Source organism: Maylandia zebra, linkage group LG7 (assembly GCF_041146795.1).
Source record: "Maylandia zebra isolate NMK-2024a linkage group LG7, Mzebra_GT3a, whole genome shotgun sequence".
Taxonomy (NCBI): Eukaryota; Metazoa; Chordata; class Actinopteri; order Cichliformes; family Cichlidae; genus Maylandia; species Maylandia zebra.
Window position 1 is genome coordinate 50,962,518 of NC_135173.1, and position 23,215 is coordinate 50,985,732.

At 38.6% G+C, this 23,215-nt stretch overlaps 3 protein-coding genes across 6 annotated transcripts; 1 reads left to right on the forward strand and 2 right to left on the reverse strand.

The window, feature by feature from the left end:
- Nucleotides 1-8,392: 8,392 nt before the first annotated feature.
- On the reverse strand, nt 8,393-15,670 carry btc (betacellulin, epidermal growth factor family member). Of its 2 annotated transcripts, none has more exons than XM_004549712.4 (5): nt 15,371-15,670; nt 14,638-14,745; nt 10,440-10,594; nt 9,997-10,143; nt 8,393-9,850 (listed from the first exon to the last, which is right to left on the reverse strand). In XM_004549712.4, the coding sequence occupies exons 2-5, from the start codon at nt 14,707-14,709 to the stop codon at nt 9,706-9,708; spliced, it is 519 nt and encodes a 172-aa protein (XP_004549769.3). In that variant the 5' UTR covers nt 14,710-14,745; nt 15,371-15,670; the 3' UTR covers nt 8,393-9,705. The 2 variants fall into 2 exon arrangements, with proteins under 2 accessions (XP_004549769.3, XP_004549768.3); XM_004549711.4 differs by having other exon boundaries at nt 10,440-10,560; nt 15,371-15,668.
- Nucleotides 15,671-18,364: 2,694 nt separating this feature from the next.
- On the reverse strand, nt 18,365-19,786 carry gng10 (guanine nucleotide binding protein (G protein), gamma 10). 3 transcript variants are annotated; one of them, XM_004549714.3, is made up of 3 exons: nt 19,570-19,786; nt 18,636-18,763; nt 18,365-18,538 (listed from the first exon to the last, which is right to left on the reverse strand). In XM_004549714.3, the coding sequence occupies exons 1-2, from the start codon at nt 19,648-19,650 to the stop codon at nt 18,638-18,640; spliced, it is 207 nt and encodes a 68-aa protein (XP_004549771.1). In that variant the 5' UTR covers nt 19,651-19,786; the 3' UTR covers nt 18,365-18,538; nt 18,636-18,637. The 3 variants fall into 3 exon arrangements, with proteins under 3 accessions (XP_004549771.1, XP_076742734.1, XP_076742733.1); XM_076886619.1 differs by having other exon boundaries at nt 18,365-18,556; XM_076886618.1 differs by having other exon boundaries at nt 18,365-18,763.
- A 972-nt stretch (nt 19,787-20,758) lies between these two features.
- nxnl2 (nucleoredoxin like 2) lies at nt 20,759-23,119 on the forward strand. The gene is made up of 2 exons (XM_004549715.6): nt 20,759-21,268; nt 22,107-23,119. Exons 1-2 carry the CDS (start codon nt 20,967-20,969, stop codon nt 22,273-22,275), a joined length of 471 nt encoding a protein of 156 aa, XP_004549772.1. The 5' UTR covers nt 20,759-20,966; the 3' UTR covers nt 22,276-23,119.
- The last annotated feature ends 96 nt before the right edge of the window (nt 23,120-23,215 follow it).

A 23,215-nucleotide genomic window follows, 5' to 3' on the forward strand; every position in this document is an offset into this window, starting at 1 on the left:
ATCTCAATGATATTTTTTTACCTGGATAAATAAAGGACTAATAAAAAAAAATCTTGATCCTGCAGTACCCACATTTTCTTGTTTTTTTTATTTGTTAGCAGTGTGGGGCCTCAGATAAAACTGGAATGGCTGATTAGTAATTTACATATGGCTTATCAATTCTAGCAGTAAGTTAACCAGTTCAAGCAGCAGTTTCATTGGATAAGACACACAGGATCAAGGGGGTGAAATGAGCTATCATCAACAACGATGAAGGAATTTTATTCACATTATCCATAAAGCCAGGTGGACAGGGTTCATTTTCTGTTCATGGAACTCTAAATGAAAGATGAGATTGTCTAAACCCCAGAGGTACTCTGCTTTCAGTGAACATTTGCTCTTTGTCTTGATCTGATAAGCCAAAAATCTTCCGAGGAAACCAATGTATAGGACACACCTCCACGGATAAAATACAAATAAAAGCTGTGTGAGAGGGAAAATCTTTGCTGTTTCAATCACAACTGCCTGCCTTCTCACTAGATTTCAACTTGTTTTAGAAAATATCTTCACACAACAGCTAGAAAAAGTAACTTAGAGAATGACACCTGTACCAGTCTATGCCTAGATCAGGTGTTTCAAACACAAGGTCAGCAGGCCAGAATCAGCCAGGCAAAGACTCCACAACCCAGGCCACTGAATGGCTTTGGAAAGTAGGAAGGAGGGCATAAATTTCAACTGTATTTTGATAAGTTTCTATGTTTTTCTATTGATAAAGACCCCTCCCAAAGCCATGCGACACCAAAGTAAGTAACAGATATAAAATTAAATGACCGAAAATTATAACTATTATATATGATGTATAATTATATATGTGTATGTGTTGAATATGGAGCTACCAGGTAGGAGGAAAAAAAGAATAACTCAGAGAAGAATTATGGATGTGACGAAGGATGACATGTGGAGGGTTGGCGTGACAGAGGAGGAGGCTAGGTACACAGTGAGATGAAAGCAGATGAGCTGCTGTGGCGACCACTAAAGGGAACAGCTGAAAGAAGAAGAATTGAATTTAAAAGGATTCAAAGTTCTGATTTACCTACTGGCTCTATGTTAAGTATCACTGGTGAAAAACAAAAAGTCAAATATTTTCTTCTCAAATATAGCAGATCAAATATGAACCAGCATTAAACAGGAATAAAGTTAAGGACATACAGGCCTAGTACTGTAAAAATCATGTATTTAATGTAAAGATTTAGAACTGCCTTCCAGATCACATACTTTTCTACTGCAGCCCTTACAAAGTGTGTATGTGTGCACACATTTAGAATAGTCACATCATTGCACCTTCAATTTTAAGTCTCTTGCTGAGTATGCAGAGGTCTGTGAACATGTGACTTACTGAATTATGTTTATTAATTTAAATGTGGTTGTGCTCTGCTGACCTCCAGTGGCATTATTAGGACCTACAGCAGCTGAACACAAACTGGTTGGAAAAGTGGGAGGATCCAAAGCCCAGCAACTCTTCCTGGACAACTCCCCAAGCTTGCTTCCAATGCTGATTTAAGTGCCATCCGGTGTTTGGGAGTTACAGCACAGCTGTTGGAGCCCCTATAGCTGGCAGAAATACCAGAGAACAGATGGAGCTGATAGCAGTCATGGTGGAGAGTGAATCGAGATAGGCTTGTAGTTACATTTCATCAAAGGTCTAATGTCCACCGGAAATAAACACGCACAGTCATTTAAGGTGTTGTTTATGAAAGAGGTTTTTACTGCCTCTAACAAATTAAACATCTACAACAGTTTGGCAGGTTTCCGTCTCTCTTATCACATTCATTTCTAAGTACAGCAGACACACCCCTCATATAGAAACTCCAGCATACCCTTGCTCTCGCACTTTTGAAGTCAGCTGCGTGCTCTGGCCCAGTGAAATTAGGTCAAAGATACTAAACTTTCACTGTCAACAAAGTCTAGCAGAGATTTACACAGACATTTTTTTTCACAGTGTGATTGGTGTTCAGAGTATTTTTAGTGCTTATTAATCAGTTGGTTTCATTTATGCGGATAAAAATGTGAGAATTAGCCCACTTTAAAGACATCCTAGGCAAAGCATTTCACTGTGGCAGAAGCCAAGAACAAGTCAGTCTTGTCTCCACCTGCAACCAAGACCATTTTTCACATGATCAAATTCAAACTGACTGTGACCAAAACAAATCACTGAAAACAGAGATTCAAGGGGTTTAATCATGGCATTGCATGAAGTCCTGCAAACTACAGCTGCTGAGAGGATTGCACAACCAATCACACCTATACACCAACCAGTCACCTGAGGCTGGCACCACAAAAGTGAGTCAGTCAATAAAAAGTCCCGTGTCAGCTTTACTTTTTACTGCTCTAAAAAGTATGTTTACAGCCTGGTACGAAAAAAACAAAAAATAAAGAATGCCTATGGAGAGCTGGAATGGGGTGGGCTTTTGGATAATGGAGTTTGGTTCATGGCTGCTTTGATTGACAGGTGTCTAGACACTGCAGCTGAAGTCAATAAATGTCTCTAGGCTTCAGCTTTGCTACTTTGAGCCATTAAACTGTACCATACCATCATTTGTTGGTACCTTGGAAAGTTATCAGGCTTTATTTCATTTTCTAAGTCAGACAGATGTTTTTGATAGGATTTAAGGGTTGTTTTCTTTCTTTCCTTCTTTTAGATGATGTAGCAGTTTTACACATTTGCTTAACACGTGAAAGATCCCTGTTTTAAGCCTTGGAGTAGACAGAAATCCCTTGGGGCTAGTGTAAAAATGTGCCAAATCTAATATGTGGAGTTACCTGATGCTTCATCTCCTTGTGAAAATGGCAGCAGCTTTTTTGTTTTTGTTTTTTGAGCAACATTCTGGTCCACACTGCATTCTAACTGGTGGTACTAACATACCATGAGGCACATCAGGGGACCGCACTGGGGTAGGGCAGCCCACTCCTCTAATGTAGGTATACTGTGGACATGCTGCACATTTATAATGGCTCCCTGTCTGCTTAGTGTGAGCAACCCACATTCAGCCCATGCCATGAGCTGCCCCACTGGGGCCAATCTGGACCTAGGCTCTACATTACACAGTGGGTTGCCCACTGTGTAATGTAGGCCTGTTCACAGTAGCTCCACATGGGCCCCAAGAGGGCATCTTTGCTGGGATGGCTGCGTGCAATTTTATGTAATACAGTGTATTACTGCAGTCTACCCTGACTTCCCAGTCCAAATCGATACCATGCTATGAGTAGTATGTAAAACATTAGAGCTTGTAATCTGTACTGCCACCGTGGTTTACTTGTGATTTGCTAAAAAAAAAAAAAAAAAAAGCATCGACCAGGCTCTATCCACGAATGTACTGTTGTTGTGTTTTAAAGTACAAAGAGAAAAAAGGCATTGCATTGTACTCCAGGCAGTGGTAGTGATGAGCTAATAGCCTGTTTTGTTTTTCAACTGCTATTCCTGCAACATGGTTGACTCAGTTGTGACATCCCTCCCATCTCTGATGAAGTGAAAGGAACGTGACATATGCGCACAACACAGAGAAACAAAGCAAGTGCCAGCAGGTATGTTAACAGGAAGTACACAAAAAAGACAAAAAAAGAGCTGGCATTCTAATAGGATTAGTTTTGTAAAAGCTGTTTCATGTCATTGAGATTCTTTGTTTCAATATGACGTGTCAAGTATCGTTAAAGTTTGGTTAGACCAGTTTTTCTTCATACAGAAATGATCTTCCAGAGATGCAGATGTAAAGTAGTAGCGCAACAGTATTTAGCGCGAGTTGTCAGCTGTTCATGGGGTTGGCAATTCCATCTCCCCTTTCTGACCCAAAAACACGACCTGATGCGTCCACCTGGATTTGCATGGATGCATCAGTGTGTGTAAAAATCTGCCTGTGGATGAGGCTGATAGTATAAAAAGTGCTGGATACAGTAAATTACAGTTAATTTACCTTGGAATCAACTATGACAATAGTTACAGCCAATATAACGCATAGCTGTACAATACAGTGGTGTAGACTCCCGATCACGTGAGGACCTTGATAAAGGTATAGTCATTGCATCAACAGGGACCAAGGCCATTTGGCCAAGGTCAGCAGTGGCTTCTCTCTGACTTGTATATCAACAAGACATTAAAAGCCTATTGTTCGGGACTAGAATGAGAGAGCATATTTCTCCCACACTAGCTTGATGATTCAGTAGACAGACACTCACTCTATCTTTAACACCATTAAAAATGACAGTTTTGATAAAGCTAATAATTAGGGCTGGATGAGGCATCCCTGAACCCTCCTGCTGTTATGCTGAAATAGAACTAGCATGCTGGGAGCGTCCCATGATTCACTGAGTGTTTCTTCTTCATCCAACTCTTTTCAATCTGGGTTTATGCATCACTTTGCATTTAATTATTAGTTATTATTATTATTATTAATCTCTGCCTCAGTTCAACTGTGTGTCTTTTGTCCTGTCTCCCTCCCAACCAGTCGCGGTGGATGGTTCGCCCCTCCCTGATCCTGGTTCCACCAGAGGTTTCGTAATGTTTCTTCCCACTGTTGCCAAATGCTTGCTCATAGGTTTTTTCTGACTGTTGGGGTTTTCTTTGTATTATTGTATTTTCTTTATCTTACACTTTAAAGCACCTTGAGGTGAGTGTGGTTGTAATTTGGTACTATATAACTAAAACTGACCTGAACCTGTGCTTGTGTCAGATGCCTCACAGTATGAAGGCTCTACGTTTTAACCTGTCCAAAGACTTGCTTGTCCGGTTAACTGGTGATTATGAAGTGGCTCCTTGATGTGACAATACAGGGAGTGCAGAATTATTAGGCAAGTTGTATTTTTGAGGAATAATTTTATTATTGAACAGCAACCATGTTCTCAATGAACCCAAAAACTCATTAATATCAAAGCTGAATGTTTTTGGAAGTAGTTTTTAGTTTGTTTTTAGTTTTAGCTATTTTAGGGGGATATCTGTGTGTGCAGGTGACTATTACTATGCATAATTATTAGGCAACTTAACAAAAAACAAATATATACCCATTTCAATTATTTATTTTTACCAGTGAAACCAATATAACATCTCCACATTCACAAATATAAATTTCTGACGTTCAAAAACAAATCCGTGACCAATATAGCCACCTTTCTTTGCAAGGACACTCAAAAGCCTGCCATCCATGGATTCTGTCAGTGTTTTGATCTGTTCACCATCAACATTGCGTGCAGCAGCAACCACAGCCTCCCAGACACTGTTCAGAGAGGTGTACTGTTTTCCCTCCTTGTAAATCTCACATTTGATGATGGACCACAGGTTCTCAATGGGGTTCAGATCAGGTGAACAAGGTGGCCATGTCATTAGTTTTTTTTTCTTTTATACCCTTTCTTGCCAGCCACGCTGTGGAGTACTTGGACGCGTGTGATGGAGCATTGTCCTGCATGAAAATCACGTTTTTCTTGAAGGATGCAGACTTCTTCCTGTACCACTGCTTGAAGAAGGTGTCTTCCAGAAACTGGCAGTAGGACTGGGAGTTGAGCTTGACTCCATCCTCAACCCGAAAAGGCCCCACAAGCTCATCTTTGATGATACCAGCCCAAACCAGTACTCCACCTCCACCTTGCTGGCGTCTGAGTCGGACTGGAGCTCTCTGCCCTTTACCAATCCAGCCACGGGCCCATCCATCTGGCCCACCAAGACTCACTCTCATTTCATCAGTCCATAAAACCTTAGAAAAACCAGTCTTGAGATATTTCTTGGCCCAGTCTTGACGTTTTCAGCTTGTGTGTCTTGTTCAGTGGTGGTCGTCTTTCAGCCTTTCTTACCTTGGCCATGTCTCTGAGTATTGCACACCTTGTGCTTTTGGGCACTCCAGTGATGTTGCAGCTCTGAAATATGGCCAAACTGGTGGCAAGTGGCATCTTGGCAGCTGCACGCTTGACTTTTCTCAGTTCATGGGCAGTTATTTGGCGCCTTGGTTTTTCCACACGCTTCTTGCGACCCTGTTGACTATTTTGAATGAAACGCTTGATTGTTCGATGATCACGCTTCAGAAGCTTTGCAGTTTTGAGACTGCTGTATCCCTCTGCAAGATATCTCACTATTTTTGACTTTTCTGAGCCTGTCAAGTCCTTCTTTTGACCCATTTTGCCAAAGGAAAGGACGTTGCCTAATAATTATGCACACCTGATATAGGGTGTTGATGTCATTAGACCACACCCCTTCTCATTACAGAGATGCACATCACCTAATATGCTTAATTGGTAGTAGGCTTTCGAGCCTATACAGCTTGGAGTAAGACAACATGCATGAAGAGGATGATGTGGACAAAATACTCATTTGCCTAATAATTCTGCACTCCCTGTACATGTTTGGGGTGACCTCTCATCCAGTGTCTGGTTTAAAGTCTGTAGAACTGGATAGAGTTGAGCGTAAGATAAAGAAGCCTTTATGCATCAAATACATGAAGTCTGTTGAAATAATGTGAATATATTGGCAGCAGATGACTATCTGAACCTAACTGTATGCACCACAGTGCTGTCAGAGGCATAAACAGATCATCAATCTGCACCACACAGTGAAGCCGCAATTATTAGTGGACCACTGGAGCAACACATAACATATGTGTCATCTCAGTTATTTTGTTTTTTGTGAAACAGAGAAGCTCTGAAGAAGTTTTTGCATTATAAATTTTCCATTTCTAGTACATCCACTCCCCTCCTGCAGATAAGGGACCACAGTGAGTTTCTGCACACTTACCTTCCAATCTAGACAATAATCTGCAACATTGCCTTTGAGACCGTCACAGAAGCGAAACAGGAGGCACCACACAAAAGACTGCAGATCATGATTTTCAAAAAGTGCTCCGCTGGGTAGGACAATATCAGACCTCAAAATGGTGAGAACTCACCAATAAGTACACTCTGCTAACACAAAGCTAACCAGACCAGCTGCATTCATTTATATTCATATTCACCAGACGGACATGAGGGTAAATCTTCTTAATATAAAATAAATCTTCTTACTCATCTCTCTGCATTTTCAGACACCCAAATAATTAGTTTGAGTTGACCTCCTTGGTGTAACAGTATGATATCTCTGTCTGCCATATTGTAAACGACGTATAAGAATAGCTTGGACATAATAGCTTAGCATGTCGATACCTAATAGAGAATGTGCATGGCATTTAAGGTTCTACTAAGATGACAAAATTGTGAATTTTAAACTCTTAAGATAATTTTGAATGTAGTAAAATCTATCTCTCATGTTTCCTTAGCATACTTTTAGGATAATACATGTAATAGATGCTGTGCATGTGCATGACATGTAATACAAAAGTATTTTACTGTGTATTTTACAGTTTTGTACTGTTTTTCTAGAATATCATTCAATTTACATAAATAGACTGTGATTTCACATTTCAAATGCAAATTAATGTAAAATCACTGTAAATGTAATAAAACATAATTTTCTTGTTTGTTAAATGTATTTGTCTGTACACATGCATATTTAGATATATAAAATGATTCTTATAAACTTTTTTTACATCAAATTATTATTATTATTATTGTTATTTGGGGCGATCGTGGCTCAAGAGTTGGCAGTTCACCTTGTAATCAGAAGGTTGCCGGTTCGAGCCCCGGCTCAGACACTCTCGGTCATTGTGTCCTTGGGCATGACGCTTCACCTACTGGTGATGGCCAGACGGGAATTGTAAAGCGCTTTGAAGGTCTCAAAAAGCTCTATATGAATGCAATCCATTATTATTTAAACCAACTGTTAACTGCATATTTCTGTACATTTAAGTATTATTATTCATATTGCCACATTCATTGACCTTGTTTATAGGTAATTTCATTGTTTAATCACATTAAAATGTTCCTAATTTAATGTTGAAGAAGCCAAAATCCCATGTGAAATTAGGGCAACAAACTGTATTGTCATTACTGAAAATAACTGTATTTTCATGGGAAAGTTATTTTTTGGTATTGTTTTGGCACCCCAGCTGCTGGAATATTACTGTTTTTTTAGGATTTTTTTTTTACGGTGTATGCAAAGCTGTGATGGTTTTAAGGATAAAGTCAGTTACAGGATAATTCCCATTTGGGGATGTAATGCTGCAGGTTTGTGCCAGCAGGATTACATCTCTTTATGTCGTAGGATGATGGTGTGTTATGTTCACTGTCAGACTGGTATTTTTTGGCTCACACTGCTGACACAAGTTACAGCACCATAGCAACATAACAACCCCCTGCAATGAAGCATAATTATGATTTAATATGACTGCAGTATGTCTTGCATGTTTGTTTATGTAGTCCAGAGTCTGTGTTGTGGAGGATGAAATAATAGTTTCATATGAAAGGTTACAGAGATACAGTTATCTGCAGGAATTTGCACATCAGCAGCGATCGTGAACATTTATTAGCCTGCAGAGTAAAGGCATGTTCCATTTATTAGAGAGCACCACATAGTGTCAGTTTCATTCGAAAAGACAAATTAGAAAAAAATGGCTGAAGCAAATGCAAATGCACAGTGCACGTAGGAGGCACATTTACTGACAGGTGACATATAAACATGAGAACAAGCTTCTCTGACTTTGTCCTCACTCTCTTCAGACTGCATTTAGAGCTCATACACATACAGATACACATTAAAACCCCAAAGTGAAAGGCTAGCAAGTTTGGAAACTGTCTCATACAGTGGAGCGCTTTTAGTTAAGCCAAGCCTCCACACACAGGCTCAGCTGTTCAGCCTCTGTAGCTCAGAGGCTGCTCGGCTCCAAATATACAGATCAAAACAGCCTTCAGCACAAGTTCTCCTTGTCCTCCTCCAAACCAGGAGAATCCAGAACCTCATTTTATACATACTGTATATATGTGTGTGTGTGTGTGTGTGTGTGTGTGTGTGTGTGTGTGTGTGTGTGTGTGTGTGTGTGTGTGTGTGTGTGTGTGTGTGTGTGTAATTATACATGCTTTTCTTGCATTGCTAATGTTTCTGAGTAACAATATTCGGTGTTAGTTCATTTCTGTGGATTGCTGAATACGTGATAACTGTTGATTTTACTGGTGCCTGTACAATAAACACTCTGATCTTGTGACGTGACACTAAAGCAAAACCAGCCTTAAACAAATAGGAGCAATACAAAAATGACACAAAGCTACTAAAACAGCAGCTGGCAGTACTCTTGAGGATTTCTATACATCTAATGGTTTGTTCACATGACGGGAGTTTATGGAGTGCCGTATCTTCGTGCAGTCCTTTTTCTTCCATGTCTTAGTGTCCATGTGTCGCCCACGAAGGGCACTATCTGGTCAGCCGGATCAACTGTTATCACTGCCTGCCAAATAGTGTCACAGCCTTTTCCAGGATAGCAACAGTTTATTTAGTGCGGTGCAGCCCAGCAGCACTTAGTCAGAGAGTAGATGAGCCTGTTTCTCCACAGAAGTGGAAAAATCACCCGTGCCAGCACACCAGCAGCTAAACACAGCTCTCCGACTGATATTTATCATAAATCCTGGACGGCATCTTCTTTGCTCTCACACTTCTTTGAAGAGTGTTAAAAGGAACTGTATAAACTCCCATAAAGTGCACCGACAGATGCACTTTATCCATAAATGCCTCGGTGCCGTTCACAAACCTCCGACTGCTTAAGCGAAGGTGACAGCTATCATCTTTTATGTATAAAAGATTCCCAGACACGTTCCTCAGCTAGGTTCTCATACAGAATTTGTGAGGGCTTGCTCTGCTGAGTCCGGCTTTAAAGTTGAGCCTGTTGCATTGCTGTCCATCATCATGCCAAGCTTCTCCGTCCCATTCCTTGGTTCCTCCCTTTGTCTGTCCCTTTGCAATCTCCTCCTACGACTGAGAAAGAAACAATCATGGCCAACAATCAAGAGCCAAGAGCTAATCATCAGTATGCAGCAGGCATCCACTCTGATCCTTTACATGCATTCCATACAATGGTGAAAAAACATTTCATTTAGCCCCTCACATGTACACAGACTTACCGTGAACAGATGCAGATGAAAACAACAAGAAGAATTAATAGCACAAGCCCTGCGATGGCACAGGTAATTATGATTCTCTGTCTGGCTTGTATCTGCACCTCCAGATTTAGGTACTCACACCTGGAACCAATGTAACCGATCTGACACCTGTGACAAAGAACATAAAATGTGTTCCTAACTTCATTTTCGTGTGCATTTTTCTTGCAAGGCATCTGTTCGTCTACTTCTTTAACATGCTCGGACGGAACCCTGGAAGCATTGTCGTGCAGGAACATAAATGACAGGGCTTTCTTTTGCACCCTGTTGTTTGTTCAAATAAACATCCTTGTTGTCAGTCTCTTGTCACTGTCTCTGCTCCACAGCTAAATGATTTTGCAGAATGAGTTTTGTTTAAATTACATTTTGCACAACTTGAAAACAGAGTTTGGAAATCTGCGCCTCACCTGCAGGACGGTGCATCCTGGTCCTTTATGTAACGACACTCCCCATGGATGCAGTAATACTCAAGTTCCTCTGGGCATTTTGAGAAGTGCCCATTCGACTGTCCAGTATCTACTGTGTCTTCTGGAGGAGTAAAATGTGTAGAAAGGGGAGGAGTCTAATCATTGTTAGCAAGCACGTATAGAAGCTCATAAATACAGAAATTAAACAGTGAAATTTGTCAGTTGTTCTATATAAAGCATAGTTTTGGTAAAATAGTCTACTCTGCCTGTTTCCATCAACAATGACCCTGTCACTATTACTAGGCATAAAATAGTCCCTTATGAAAGCCCTCACAAAACTACAACTTGGGCTGGTAGCTGGAGTTTGTTCCCTTTAACCTGAGATAGATGAACTGTGTTCCCTTGTTACTTGTCTTTTTAAAGCTACTCAAATGCTTATATGTAGCTATGGAGTCCTCCAACTGTACTTATGGGGAAAATGTGTATGTTGCATATCGAAGCTATTTTCTTGATCTTATGCCAAATCAAAAATATACTTTGTTTAGAAAAAGCAAAAAGCCTTTTTTGTTTATGGTTTGAAAAAGTAAAGCACAATTTTTTTTAATTAATATTACTATTTATCAAATTCTAATGTCACTGTCACTGACTGTATACAAAACAGATAGATAGATATATCGAGCATATAGACACTGAGTGAAGTCAGTGTGTTAGTGCCTTAACCCTGCATTCTTTCTAATGGTCAACAGGGGGAGACTATTGCGACTGCCAAAAGAAATCAGATTGTAGAGAAGTCTTTGAGTAAATTATCCTACGTTTGATTTTGGAAAACATTTTCTTAAAGGACTCAATGTTTTAGAGCCTTCTTCAATACAGCATAATGCTTATTTTGTAAATTATGGTTCCAATAAAATGGTCACCGCTGAGAAGTCCTAGTGCCATGTGCTGTTCTTGATTTCAGGTATCGGTTGCACTAAAACAACTTCTAAGAATAAGCTGTATCATTACCTAATCAGCTCAGTCTCTACTTCAAATAGCAAGACCAAGTTCAAGTTAGAGCCCCCGCTGCTTTTCAGATTTCTGTCTTTCATATCGCCTGCAGTGTATGGCTAACACAAAAAGATTTTCTTTATGTGCCTAGTATATAGGCCTAATGGAGATTCATCAGTCACCTTGTCTAAATGAACAAATGTACCAAAAGCAAATGAGCTCATTTCTCCAAACGTCTATTTCTGTAACTGTGTCATGATCTTCTTTGATGTACTCCCTCACCTTCTGGCATGGCATGATGTGTGTATATATAGACTGTTTGTAACACGATCCACTGAAGAACTGTGCAATGCATGCCAGGAAAGGCCTGGTGTCATCGAGATCTCATTAGACACGTGTCTCTACAACTTGAGCTCCAGAAGAGCTGGGATGCTCTGCAACATCTCAATAATAACTGAATATGATGATTTGCAAATCTCCTTATTCCATATTTTATTCATGATAGGACATAGAAAACATATCAAATATACGAACCGAAAATCCTTTAAGAAAAGGTTTGGCTCATGTTGAATTTGATGGCTGCAACATGTCTTTAAAAAGTTGGGACTGGGCCATGTTTAACACCAGTCTGTAAACAATTGCAGGACTTTTGGAAAATTAATGTTTTCCCATTCTTATCTGATATGAAATTATAGCTGCTCAGCAGTCCTGACTCGTCTTATTTTCCATTTCATGATGCATCAAATGTATTCAACTGGTGAAAGATCTGGACTGCAAGCCAGTTTAGCCCCTGAGCTCTTCTACCATGATACTTATTGGCCTTGGGGTTAGGGTTAGGCTTTGCTTTGGAGACTTTTGACCTGAATGCTGATCATAACCAGATTGTCTTTGTCCTCCTTAATCCGGAGCGCACCGTGATCCTGTTTTACAAAAAGAATTTCAAATTTTAGTTTGTCCGATGACAAAACAGTTTTCCACTTGCCCTCATTTTAAATGAACTTTGGCTCAGGCTGCATTTCCGGATCATGTTCATGGCTTTTTCTTTGCACGACAGAGCATTTGTAGTTGGCACGGTGAACTGTGTTCGCAAACATTGATGTCTTGAAGTGCTCCTGAGTCCGTGCCAAAACGTTCCTGCCAGAATCATACCTGCTTTTAATGCAATACTGATTTTTAGCCTTGTCTCTTACCCACAGAGAATTCTCCAGACTCTCTGATTATTTTGATGATATGATAGTATTATTACCGTAGATGATGAGATATTATATTAAAAGTGCTTTGAGAAATATCATTCTAAAATTGTTCCACATTCCACATTTATTTTGCAGATTGGTGAACCTCTGCCCAACTTTACTTCAGAGAAACTCTGCTTCTCTCATAGGCTCTTTTTAAATACGTTATCGTGTTAGTGACCTATTGCCAGTTAACCTAATTAGTTATAAAATGTTCCTCCAGCTGTTTTTTTTACCACTTACTTTTCCGGTCTTGCGTTGCCCTCATGACAACTTTTTTAAAACATGTTGTTGCCATTAAATTCAAAATGAGCTCATATTTTTCACGTAGTAGTAAAATATTCCAGTTAAAAGACCCGACCTATTTTCGAAAATCCTCCTGTTTTTGTTCACATTTTTGAAGCATCTCAGCTGTTTTGGAAATCAAGTCGTTTCATTAAAATTCTTTACAAAATGAAATGGGATTCTGTTTTCATCCTCTCCCTTTTCTCTATCACAGACACACATGATAAAACACACCCTGACAGCTGCTGGTTAGCCATGGAGATGAACTTCTGACCACCGGTTTCATATAACACTTCTTCTGAATACCGCTATCTTTACAAGCGGCTCTCATGACATTATCTTTGAATATTGAGCTTGTAAAACAATAGTGCTGCGACATCAATGAGAGCGCTTCACTTGTTAGCTGAAACACGAGACCCAGTTTGCTGTCATGACCTCAGTGCTGAAAGGAAAAATCTCATGTTACGAAGTTTAAAGAGATAGTCTGGGAAGTAGCTTTATTTGCTGTCTTGCCAAGAATTAGCCGAGATGGGGCAACCGATACCACTGTCACTTCGTGAGCTATAAAGCTAACACTAGCTGCTGGTTTGCTTAGCAAAAACAGTGGAAAACAGGACATAGCTAACCCGAACAAGTCTTTAGACCCTATAAAGCTCACAAACTAAAATACTACATCTTTAAAAAAAAAAAAAAAAAAAAAAATCACAAATCAAAGTGAAAAGCGGTGCTAAATAGTGTGTTTCAACCTGTTTCTGCGCTTTCTGCACACCTTAGCTAAACAACGGTGATTGTTTTATAGATATACAAACATAAAGTCAGTTTTCGTTTCAAATCTTAAATAGAATCTATTAATTTCAATTCTTTTCAAACTATTAATTTGGACTGATTAGAGCTTTTCTATTATATAGTCAGCTATTATTTTAATTTTATTTTGTGTCTTTGTCTTATATTCATTTTAGTTTCTAGAGTGAAAGTGTAAGTTTTAGTCTTTTTTAATCATTATTGTATAGAGAGCATAATTCAGATGCGAGAATAAGGAAATCAGTAAAGGTATTACAATAAAAACTCTGAACTTTCTGGAAGAAGTTCACATACAGTCTTCTAGATATCCACAGTCTCAGTAAGCATGTCCATCAATGTCTTATCAGCAAAGTCGTAATAAAAACTTTCACCAACAGATACTAAAACTAAGCATAATTCCTCAATATTTTAATTTTATTTTAGTTAGCTTCCTAAGTTCAAAAAATTATCTAAATTAATCTACATTTTTCCAAAAGAATACACACACACACACACACACACACACACACACACACACACATATATATATATATATATATATATAAAAATTTGTGCTATTGTACTTAATCCCATATAAAATACAACACCCATGTTATGGGTCTTATCTAGTGGTTTATTTCCCACCAAAATCCATCTAACAATGATGAGATTGTAGTTAAAATTTGCTTAATTACAGAAATTACTCAGCAGAGGTTGTTGACAATACCTCTGTACTAAGGGTTGATACATTTTATATTGTGTATTGTATATTGTGACTCCTCAACAATATACTTTTCCAAGTGCGTCTCATACCAACATCTGTCTTACTACTTCTACTACTGAAAAAGTCAAACCAAAGAAGCAGTTATGACACCGTCACAGAAACGCCCCTTACACCACCTTTCCATATCTACCTGTGCAATTGTCTCTGTTGCCATGGAGATGACAGTCGGACACAGTTCCAGTGGGAGGCGCGTCTGTGGCATTCCACTCTGCCAGGCAGTATTTGCATAAGGTCAGAGCTGCAGCCAGGAGCACAAACAAAAAGCCAATCACACACAACCAACGTACGTACACCTGCACATTTTAACCAGCGTTTAGCCGCATTGTACTTACAGGATCTGGACAAGCGATGACAGGACTTTTACTACTCTATAAACATCCTCTATTACTTTTCCTAGTGACTGTATTGGCAAATAATTGTTTTTTTAATATATAAACCTATAGAAAGGACAACGTCACAAACAGTTTCCAAAACTTATATTAAGGGAAGCCTGATTTGATGATGATTAATGATCACAGAAGATGCACATTCCTTGTGCATGAGCTTTTCATTTAATCATTAACCACAAGTGAAGCTTGTTGTACAAGTACAATTATTCCACAAGTTGCTTAGCAGGGAATTGCCCGTAAACTTGTTTTGGCTCCATTATTTTGATAACACATGGTTTTAATACCAGTCAAAACAACATAGAGCTATTCAAATGACATTTTAAAAACTAGATATGAGAAGAAAACTGGAACCGTACAGGACATGCATTTAAAACAAGAACTATTTACATATCATTTTAATATTATCCTTTTGGGTTTTTAGCCTTCTGCTTATGGACAATGAGAAAGAAAGGTGAACAAGAGAAAAGATCTTACCGATTACTATTCCTACATAGAGTCTGTGCACTTTGGCCATCTCCTCACTTGATAAAAGTTTTCATCCAGTATATTAAAGTTCAGTGTCATTAACAAACAAAAGTCAAACTGGTTCAGTCCTTTTTCAGGGGTCAGCGACCTTTGAAAAAGGTGTGGAAAGGCTGTGGAAGTTCCCCAGTGGCGTGTCGTATTGTGGTTCTTCATTGATGGTGGCTAATTTCATAATCAACCGGGAAAGCTTGAAGCTATAACCAAAGCACGTCAGCTCGCTGACTCTTCTGTGACTGACCTGAGCTGCTGGGTGTGAGAACAGAAAAAGGAGGCGGCACTGAAACCGAACTCCGATCCCCGCCCATACTTTTAAAGCTTTAAAGGAGAAGACAACTCCATTCAAGCTATTCTGTTTATTTTCTCTGTAGAGAACAAGTTTGCCTTTATACCTGAGGTTTGCTTTCTTAAGAATGAAATGACAGGTGGAGCATTCATTGACAATACGTGGCACCGGTTTAGCTTAAAAGGACTTTAGATTCTATTTTTAATTTTCCATTCCACTGTCCTTCCCTCATTCCCTGGAACAGAAAGCAGATAAATGTAGGTGGATGGGTAGGAGATAAAATCTGATAGTAAAATAGATGGCTGGAACAGCTGGATTCCTTGCAGGTCTGCACTGATTCCTGGAGAGTTTAAGGAAAGTGAAATAAAGTTTAATGTGGAAGTTTAAATGGTTGTAGCAACCTTCTTTTACTTACACTTTAAACTTCAGTTACATCATTTCATTTATTCATTTTACTACTTTTAGGTGAAAACTTTCGAAGAAAAAATAGAGTAAAGAGTTTAAAAAGAAAATAGGAGTAGTGGAGAACCACTCGTCATGGGAAGTCCCTCGGCTTATCGAATAGCATAGCTTTAAGGTCACATGATCCAAGCCTAACTATCAGCTTTATGAAAAGGGAAAGTTTTATTTCTAATTTTAAAAAGTGGAAAGGGTGTCTCAAACACAGCTGTTCACAGTAGAGAGGCCCAGTAGCTGAAGGCTCTTCCTTCCATTGTACTTTTGTAAACTCTAAACCTGACCAGAAGATGGTGTAATTTCACACTTTTCCACACAATAAGTGGAGTAGAGCTGGAGAGCCAGAATTCTTGCTGATTGCCAGGTGTTCAAATACTTATGTGCAGCAGTGCTATACAAATAATGTCATAAAAATTATACAATGTGATTTCTTAAATTGTTGTTTAAATGCTGTGTGACACAGTGGGAATGCACCGACAATGTGAATTCCAGACCCCTCCATGATTTCATGATCGCAGAGTGTTCAAATACTTATGTTGCTCACTGTATATGTTTGAGTCTATATGCATAACTATGACCCTGTATGGATGAAAGAAAATCCAAAATCAATTCAAACTTTTGCACCCATTTCTTGTTTTTGTTAAAGTCATTGAAGATGTGTAATGCTACACAATCATTCGACATTGGAAAAGAAAAAAGAATAGTTCAAAGAAATCATTAAAATCTCAAAGTTATCATGATGCTCGTGCCGTACTTTAACTCCTTTTATCACATACAGTTTAGAATCACCAATTAACCTAACAGGCATGTCTTTGGACATGAGAGGAAGGCGGAGTAGTGCAGGCACAAGGAGAGGATGCTAACTCCATACAGAAAAGCTCCAGCTAAGATTCAAACTAGGAGCCTTCATCCTGTGAAGGCATAGCACTTCACCACCTTGCCACCTTTAAATCAGTTTAAACTGGATGTTTAAGCTGGAGACATGAACTTGCAGTCAGTAGCTACAGTGGCTTGCAAAAGTATCCCCCCCCCCCCCTTGAACTTTTCCACATTTTGTCACATTACAGCCACAAACATGAATCAATTTTATTGAAATTCCACGTGAAAGACCAACACAAAGTGGTGCACACGTGAGAAGTGGAACGAAAATCATACATGATTCCAAACATTTTTTACAAATAAATAACTGAAAAGTGGGGTGCGCGTAATTATTCAGCCCCCTGAATCAATACTTTGTAGAACCACCTTTTGCTGCAGTTACAGATGCCAGTCTTTTAGGGTCTGTCTCTACCAGCTTTGCATATCTACAGACTGAAATCCTTGCCCATAAAACAATTACCAGCACTTCTAAAGCTCAGCGCTTAACACCCATTTTATTTTTCTTTTCTTTTTTTTATATAAACATATATCTACACACTGACTGTAAATACATGCTTACATATGACAATAGTGTCTTAAATCCTTTTTCTCTGACACTCTGAAATCCAGACTTCTGCCTAAATAAACTGCAAAGATACACGAGAAATGAGAACTAGGAGTTTATTTAAAGCATCTGCAGAAACCGCTAAAGCCTTGTTTGCAGAGCAAAGGTTGCTAGCAAAGGAGGCATCATGACAGGAGAGCTATTGAGACTCGCCCATGCAGCGACAGGAAAAGGAAGTGATAAGGCAGAGCTGTCTCGTGACTGGCTAGACTTGTTTTAGGGAGATTAAACAGTTTCTTGAACAATGTAGACATATAAAAAAATAGAAGTTCTGTTTTAAAATAAAATATACAAATGAACTGACTAAACAGACAACGACTTATGTAAACTGTCGCGCACAAATACAATGAACAACATGGTTTTTATATAGTTTGTAAAGCACCTTCTGCACAGAGTGCATTTATTTTATTTTATCTAAGCATTCTCTTCAGTTGGAACATCCAAAAAGTTTTAAAAGGCTCAAAGGATAAATGAAAAGTGGCATTTTGTCTTTGCAGTTTTGAACAGGAAGACCCAGTTTCCTCTCTCTGGCTGTGTTCCTGACTTAGACTGAACATCAGGAAGCGCAGACGCCACGAGATTCCAAGGCATAATTTAGAGCTCAGCAACAAACATCCGCTTTGAAAGCTTTACAGATAATCACTGTAAGACTGTTTGGTGCAGAAATGGTGTTTTCACAGCACTTTGTAAAAGCAATTTAAAAGAAAAACTGAAAAGACTGTACGTTCACGGGATGTGCTTTAATGTGTTTCACCAAAAAATTGATGATTTACAAAACTGTGTAAAAACATTTTTAGAAAAACATGAAATTAAAATCTATTACACTATTAAAAAAACAAAGCAAAATTAATATCTTCTTTGAGTGGGATGCCACTTGTATCCACTTTGTCTTCCACTGCAAAAGGTGCAAAACCTTTTATTCCACATTTGAAATCGAGACGTAATAACAGGCGTTACAAAGAAACAAAGCTGCACATTTTATGGACCCTGACCTTCACACTATGGCACAAGAGCGTGGTTCTCTGAAAGGGTTGCTGCCTGTGGGGACTCCAACCAGCAAGGCGTCTTTTCCTGCGTTCTGCAGACAATACTGCTGGAGCTCTGCAGCTGCCTGGGACACCTGGAAGCAGAAACATAAAAATACACTCAGATGGTACAACTTTGTAACTCACATAAAAGGATTAAAAAAACACACACACACAAATCAAGTGCAGGCCTTTTGTTTTCTAGGTTGTGCAAAACCAAAAACTGATATGTGTAACTGACACCCAGAGTTTTATTAGCATTTACAAGAGCAGATTTGACAAATTTATAAATTCCTTCATTTAAAAAAACTAAAACATTCATAAGATAATATAATGCTTATAATACAGAATACAGTGATAGTAATACAATACATAATACAAAATTATAAATAGTTAAATACATTTATAGATTATTAGGGTTGTAGTTGAGGTGGCACTATTTTAAATTGAATATACTGATTACCCAGTTTATGTTTTTAAATTAAGTAATACTTAGTAAATAACCCAAATCTTAAAATTATTCACAATAAATTGGAACTTAGTAATAAAAAAGCTAATGCAGCTTATATTTATAATCAGAAATCTTGAACTTTTTGGAGTTTTTGCATTAAAAATAATTTTTTGACTTAATGATTAATTAATGGTGTGTGTTATATTAATCTAAAGCATGTATGTATTCATTAAACTATACAGAGTGACTTTTCTGTAGTGTAATACCGTACACTGAGTGTTTTAAATAAAATAGATTAAACAATCTTATTCTAAATCTTATTCTAAAATTAATCTAGTTGCACTTTCCCAACATTCATAATGTACATATTAAACAAAATAGTTACATCAATCAACAAAAGCTAGTTTGTAGAAAGCAAGCAGTCGTGTTCTGTAAAGATGCCAGTTTTACCTTGATTCTTTCCACACTGGCCTCAAGCTTCAGTTGTTCTACCAGCCGTCGCATGTTGGATAAATTGGAATTGGAGGTCATGTTGTTTATAATTGTTTTGGGAGAGAAAAAGTCCTTGGGAAGGAAAAAGGGGGAAAAAGATGTCTCTTTAGTCTTTTGCTCTCTGCAGTTGCCTTCACTAATGGGCAGCAAATGCTGGACAGGAACAGAGTGGCCGGGTTTCTTTCCAAATGACCTCAGTGCACTCAGCTGAAGAAATAAGGAGTGATACAAACACACTGACCTCCCTGTGTACTACTAGAGACTTCATAGAAAAGTGTTGTAGAGATGTATTTTAAAAGGGAATTCAAGCTCCATTCACCCAGATTAAAAGTACTAGTATATTCAAAAAAGACTGTAGTCATTTTAATAGTGCGTTTCCTTAGAGATACAATTGAACACCCCCCCCCCCCCCCCCAGGAGTAATGATATGGGTTTTATAAAATATAGCTTTTCTCAAATATGGCACAAATACATCTGGAATCTACCATTAAATATCTTTAATGATTTTCCCCCAATGAGGCTTAGTATTAAGTAGCTTTATGTACATAAAGGTTTACATAAAATGTTATCCAGTACATCTCTGTTATAACAGATGATGTCATTAGTGACATTATTAATGAATCCTTTCATTTTTGTTTCGTGTTTTCCTCTGTTGTGTTTTAAATTTCTCTCCCTTCTGTTGTTTTTGATACAGAAGCTCTTTTAATAAATTATTACTATTGTGAAAATGATTTATCCTTTTCTGTCAGCGTTGCTTGTATGCATTAGTACTGAGACTAAAATATACTCTATTTTCGTCGTTTGTTTCGAACATGTAAATAAAAAGTAAAATTAATGAATAGCTTTCAAAACTACACTGAAGACACTGAGAAGTGAGATGAAGTATAAACAAGTTTATAATAATTTACTGATGAGTAATTATACCCCGTTTAATGCTATTTGATCATAATTAACCTCAACACACATACGCACATGTGATTTTTAAACTTCTTTAACGTTGTCTAGTTTATAGCTTTGCGCATGCGTACACCGATACCGGAAAGCGTCACGAGACGTCGTGCTTTACCTATCGCTATGGAGTAGTTACGACAACTATGCTAACTGACTGCTTCTTAATGCAGTGTACGTGCGCGCGCGTGTGTTTTACCCACGTGGCTAATGAATTACGGCGGTTTCTGCGTCCTCATTGGTCCGCAGGTGATTATCGGGATTGGCTGTAAGCTACTTTTGCGGAAAGGTAAACGGAAACTTCCCCGGAGAGTCCACACTTCTGAGCGTTGTGTTCAAAACTCGGCAACAAATATGAGCTAAACGAAACTCTGAACAAAACTCAAAGCAGCCGGACTTCAGCAGACATGGTGGAGGTATTTTCCGGACGCACACTCCTGAACAAGGACGGAGAGTTTGTGGATCCTGAAGAGGCTCTGCGGAACAAGGTGGTGGGGATCTACTTCTCCGCGGGATGGTGCCCGCCGTGTCGGGACTTTACCCCAATCCTGTGTGACTTCTACACGGAGCTGGTGGAGGAGAGGGATCCTCCGGCTCAGTTTGAAATAGTTTTTGTGTCTTCTGACAAGTCAACCGATGACATGGTTGAATATTACCACGACATGCACGGAGACTGGCTCGCTCTGCCTTGGACGGATGATTACAAAAAGTGAGTTTCATAATCTAATATTTCACATTTGAACTTAACGTAACATAATCAGGTGTTTTATTTATCTTATACCTACACAGTGCAGTCTGTACAGTCTACTAGGCAGTGATCCAGCTTATGTAAAACGCTGATGCGCGTCACTGTCGAGGATTAGGTTTAAGCGACATCAAGTCCAGAGTGTTCTCTTCAAAGTGTCCTTTATTTGTTTATTTTGATTTCCAGATCACGTGATTTGAGTTATTGGAGGGTTGCGTGACTAAATCAAAGTCAGATCCGTACACCTGTGAGTGCAAACTTTTCTCTCAAACATTTTTTTCTTAAATAAAAGCAGTTATTTATTTATTACATAGCTACTTTAAAGTCGAGTATCAAGTTGTTCAGTTTCTAATCTTGGATGGAGTTGCAGCTATTCTGTTCATTTCTTTTTCTTCCCAAAGTTAAAACTGGACTCTTTGAATGTTCTGTTTAACCATACCAGTAGTGTGATTTAAATATATTCAGCAAAGCAGATGAGTATTGAAATAAAAACATCAAACATAAAAACATCCATGTGCCATTAAGTTAGCAGCATTTGAATGCTGTATCTAAGCAAAGTGAAGCTGTTTTTCTTACATTGTGTTTAGGTGTGTTGATTAATTGCAGCCAGTAATCATCTTTTATTTGTAAAATTTGAATTTGTGAGATATCTGTAGCCACAGTTGCCATCAAACTGCGTTGTTATGTGCAAGAATCTCACATGTATTCATGGAAAACTATCAAGTGTATAATAGATTCTTTACAGTGGAAGAAGTGTCTTTTTCTAATAAAGGCGCTTCTTTGTCTTTTTGTCCTCTCGCAGTGAGTTGAAGCATCGCTACAAGATCACAGCAGTGCCCAAACTGGTGATCGTGAAGGAGAACGGCGACGTGATCACGGACAAGGGCAGGAAACAGATCCGAGACCGGGGCCTGGCCTGCTTCAGGTCCTGGTTGGACGCTGCTGAGATCTTTCAGAACTTCAAGGGTTAGGAAAATAGAGGGCCTAACGAAGCTAATAAAATCTTCCTGCTTTCCATTTCAGTGTAGCCGTCTGACAGGTCGCCAGATCACCGGACAGCTTATGTTTCTGTTAGATGAAGATCTGCTTGTTTTTAATTCATCTTCTGCCCATTTTCCCGTCAGAGGTCGAACACCAGTAGTTAAAAATGCAATTTCAATGAAACATGAGAAAGAATAATCGTATTTAGATTCCAGTAATTCTTAAGAGCTGGTCTAATGATGGTTTTGCAGTTATTACTTGGGCATAAGGAGTCAGTCTTGTAGTGTAGTGGCCATATAGTTGGAATAATGACACCGTCAGTGATTAGACTGGATTCATCCAGTTCTTTTTGCCACTGGATGTGAAATCTGCCTGTAATGTAAAGGCTTGACTGCACAACCAAACCACGACGAGGGCAGCGCTCTTATTTTTACTCCCAATACCTGAAATGGTAAGAAATGGTAGCTGATGAAACACCTCTTTATCTATGGTAAAGAACAATTGTGAAGTAGTGGGAAAGAAACTTCTCAAATTGCAGATCTTCTGTCATCCTATGCATTAACGATAAACCCTCAGGCACGTCCGATAGAGAAATTGACCATTTCATGTGACTAATTCAAGCCAGCTGCTGCCGTTAAAGTACATGTATACAGTTAATGCGCTCTTCAAACATTTAGCCAGACTTTGCCTCTGTTAAATATGTATTTTGTTTCTATATTACTCACCTTTGTACATAAATGTAGTTCTATCTCAAGCTGCCTGTATATTTTTATATTCTGTTTTTAATGAGTTGTTAAGATGGGCTATTATTAAAAATTTAATAGAAGAAAACTATTCTGTTTTAATTATGATTATTATTACTATTTTTTTTTTCAAGGTTTGATTATGTGTTGTAGTGCTGAAGAGCTGTTTGATGAACAAACAGAGTGA

What these genes read in the sequence shown, in the direction of transcription:
- nxnl2 (XM_004549715.6), top strand. Translation starts at nt 20,967, where the DNA reads ATGGTGGAGGTATTTTCCGGACGCACACTCCTGAACAAGGACGGAGAG. An exon ending in TGGACGGATGATTACAAAAA is followed by an intron (nt 21,269 to 22,106) that starts GTGAGTTTCATA and finishes GTCCTCTCGCAG; the next exon opens with TGAGTTGAAGCATCGCTACA.
- btc (XM_004549711.4), bottom strand. Translation starts at nt 15,410, where the DNA reads ATGGCCAAAGTGCACAGACTCTATGTAGGAATAGTAATCG. An exon ending in CTATGTAGGAATAGTAATCG is followed by an intron (nt 14,746 to 15,370) that starts GTAAGATCTTTT and finishes TCCTGGCTGCAG; the next exon opens with CTCTGACCTTATGCAAATAC. An exon ending in CAGGATGCACCGTCCTGCAG is followed by an intron (nt 10,144 to 10,439) that starts GTGAGGCGCAGA and finishes TCTTTGTCACAG; the next exon opens with GTGTCAGATCGGTTACATTG.
- gng10 (XM_004549714.3), bottom strand. Translation starts at nt 19,650, where the DNA reads ATGACCTCCAATTCCAATTTATCCAACATGCGACGGCTGGTAGAACAA. An exon ending in CCAGTGTGGAAAGAATCAAG is followed by an intron (nt 18,764 to 19,569) that starts GTAAAACTGGCA and finishes TTCTGCTTCCAG; the next exon opens with GTGTCCCAGGCAGCTGCAGA.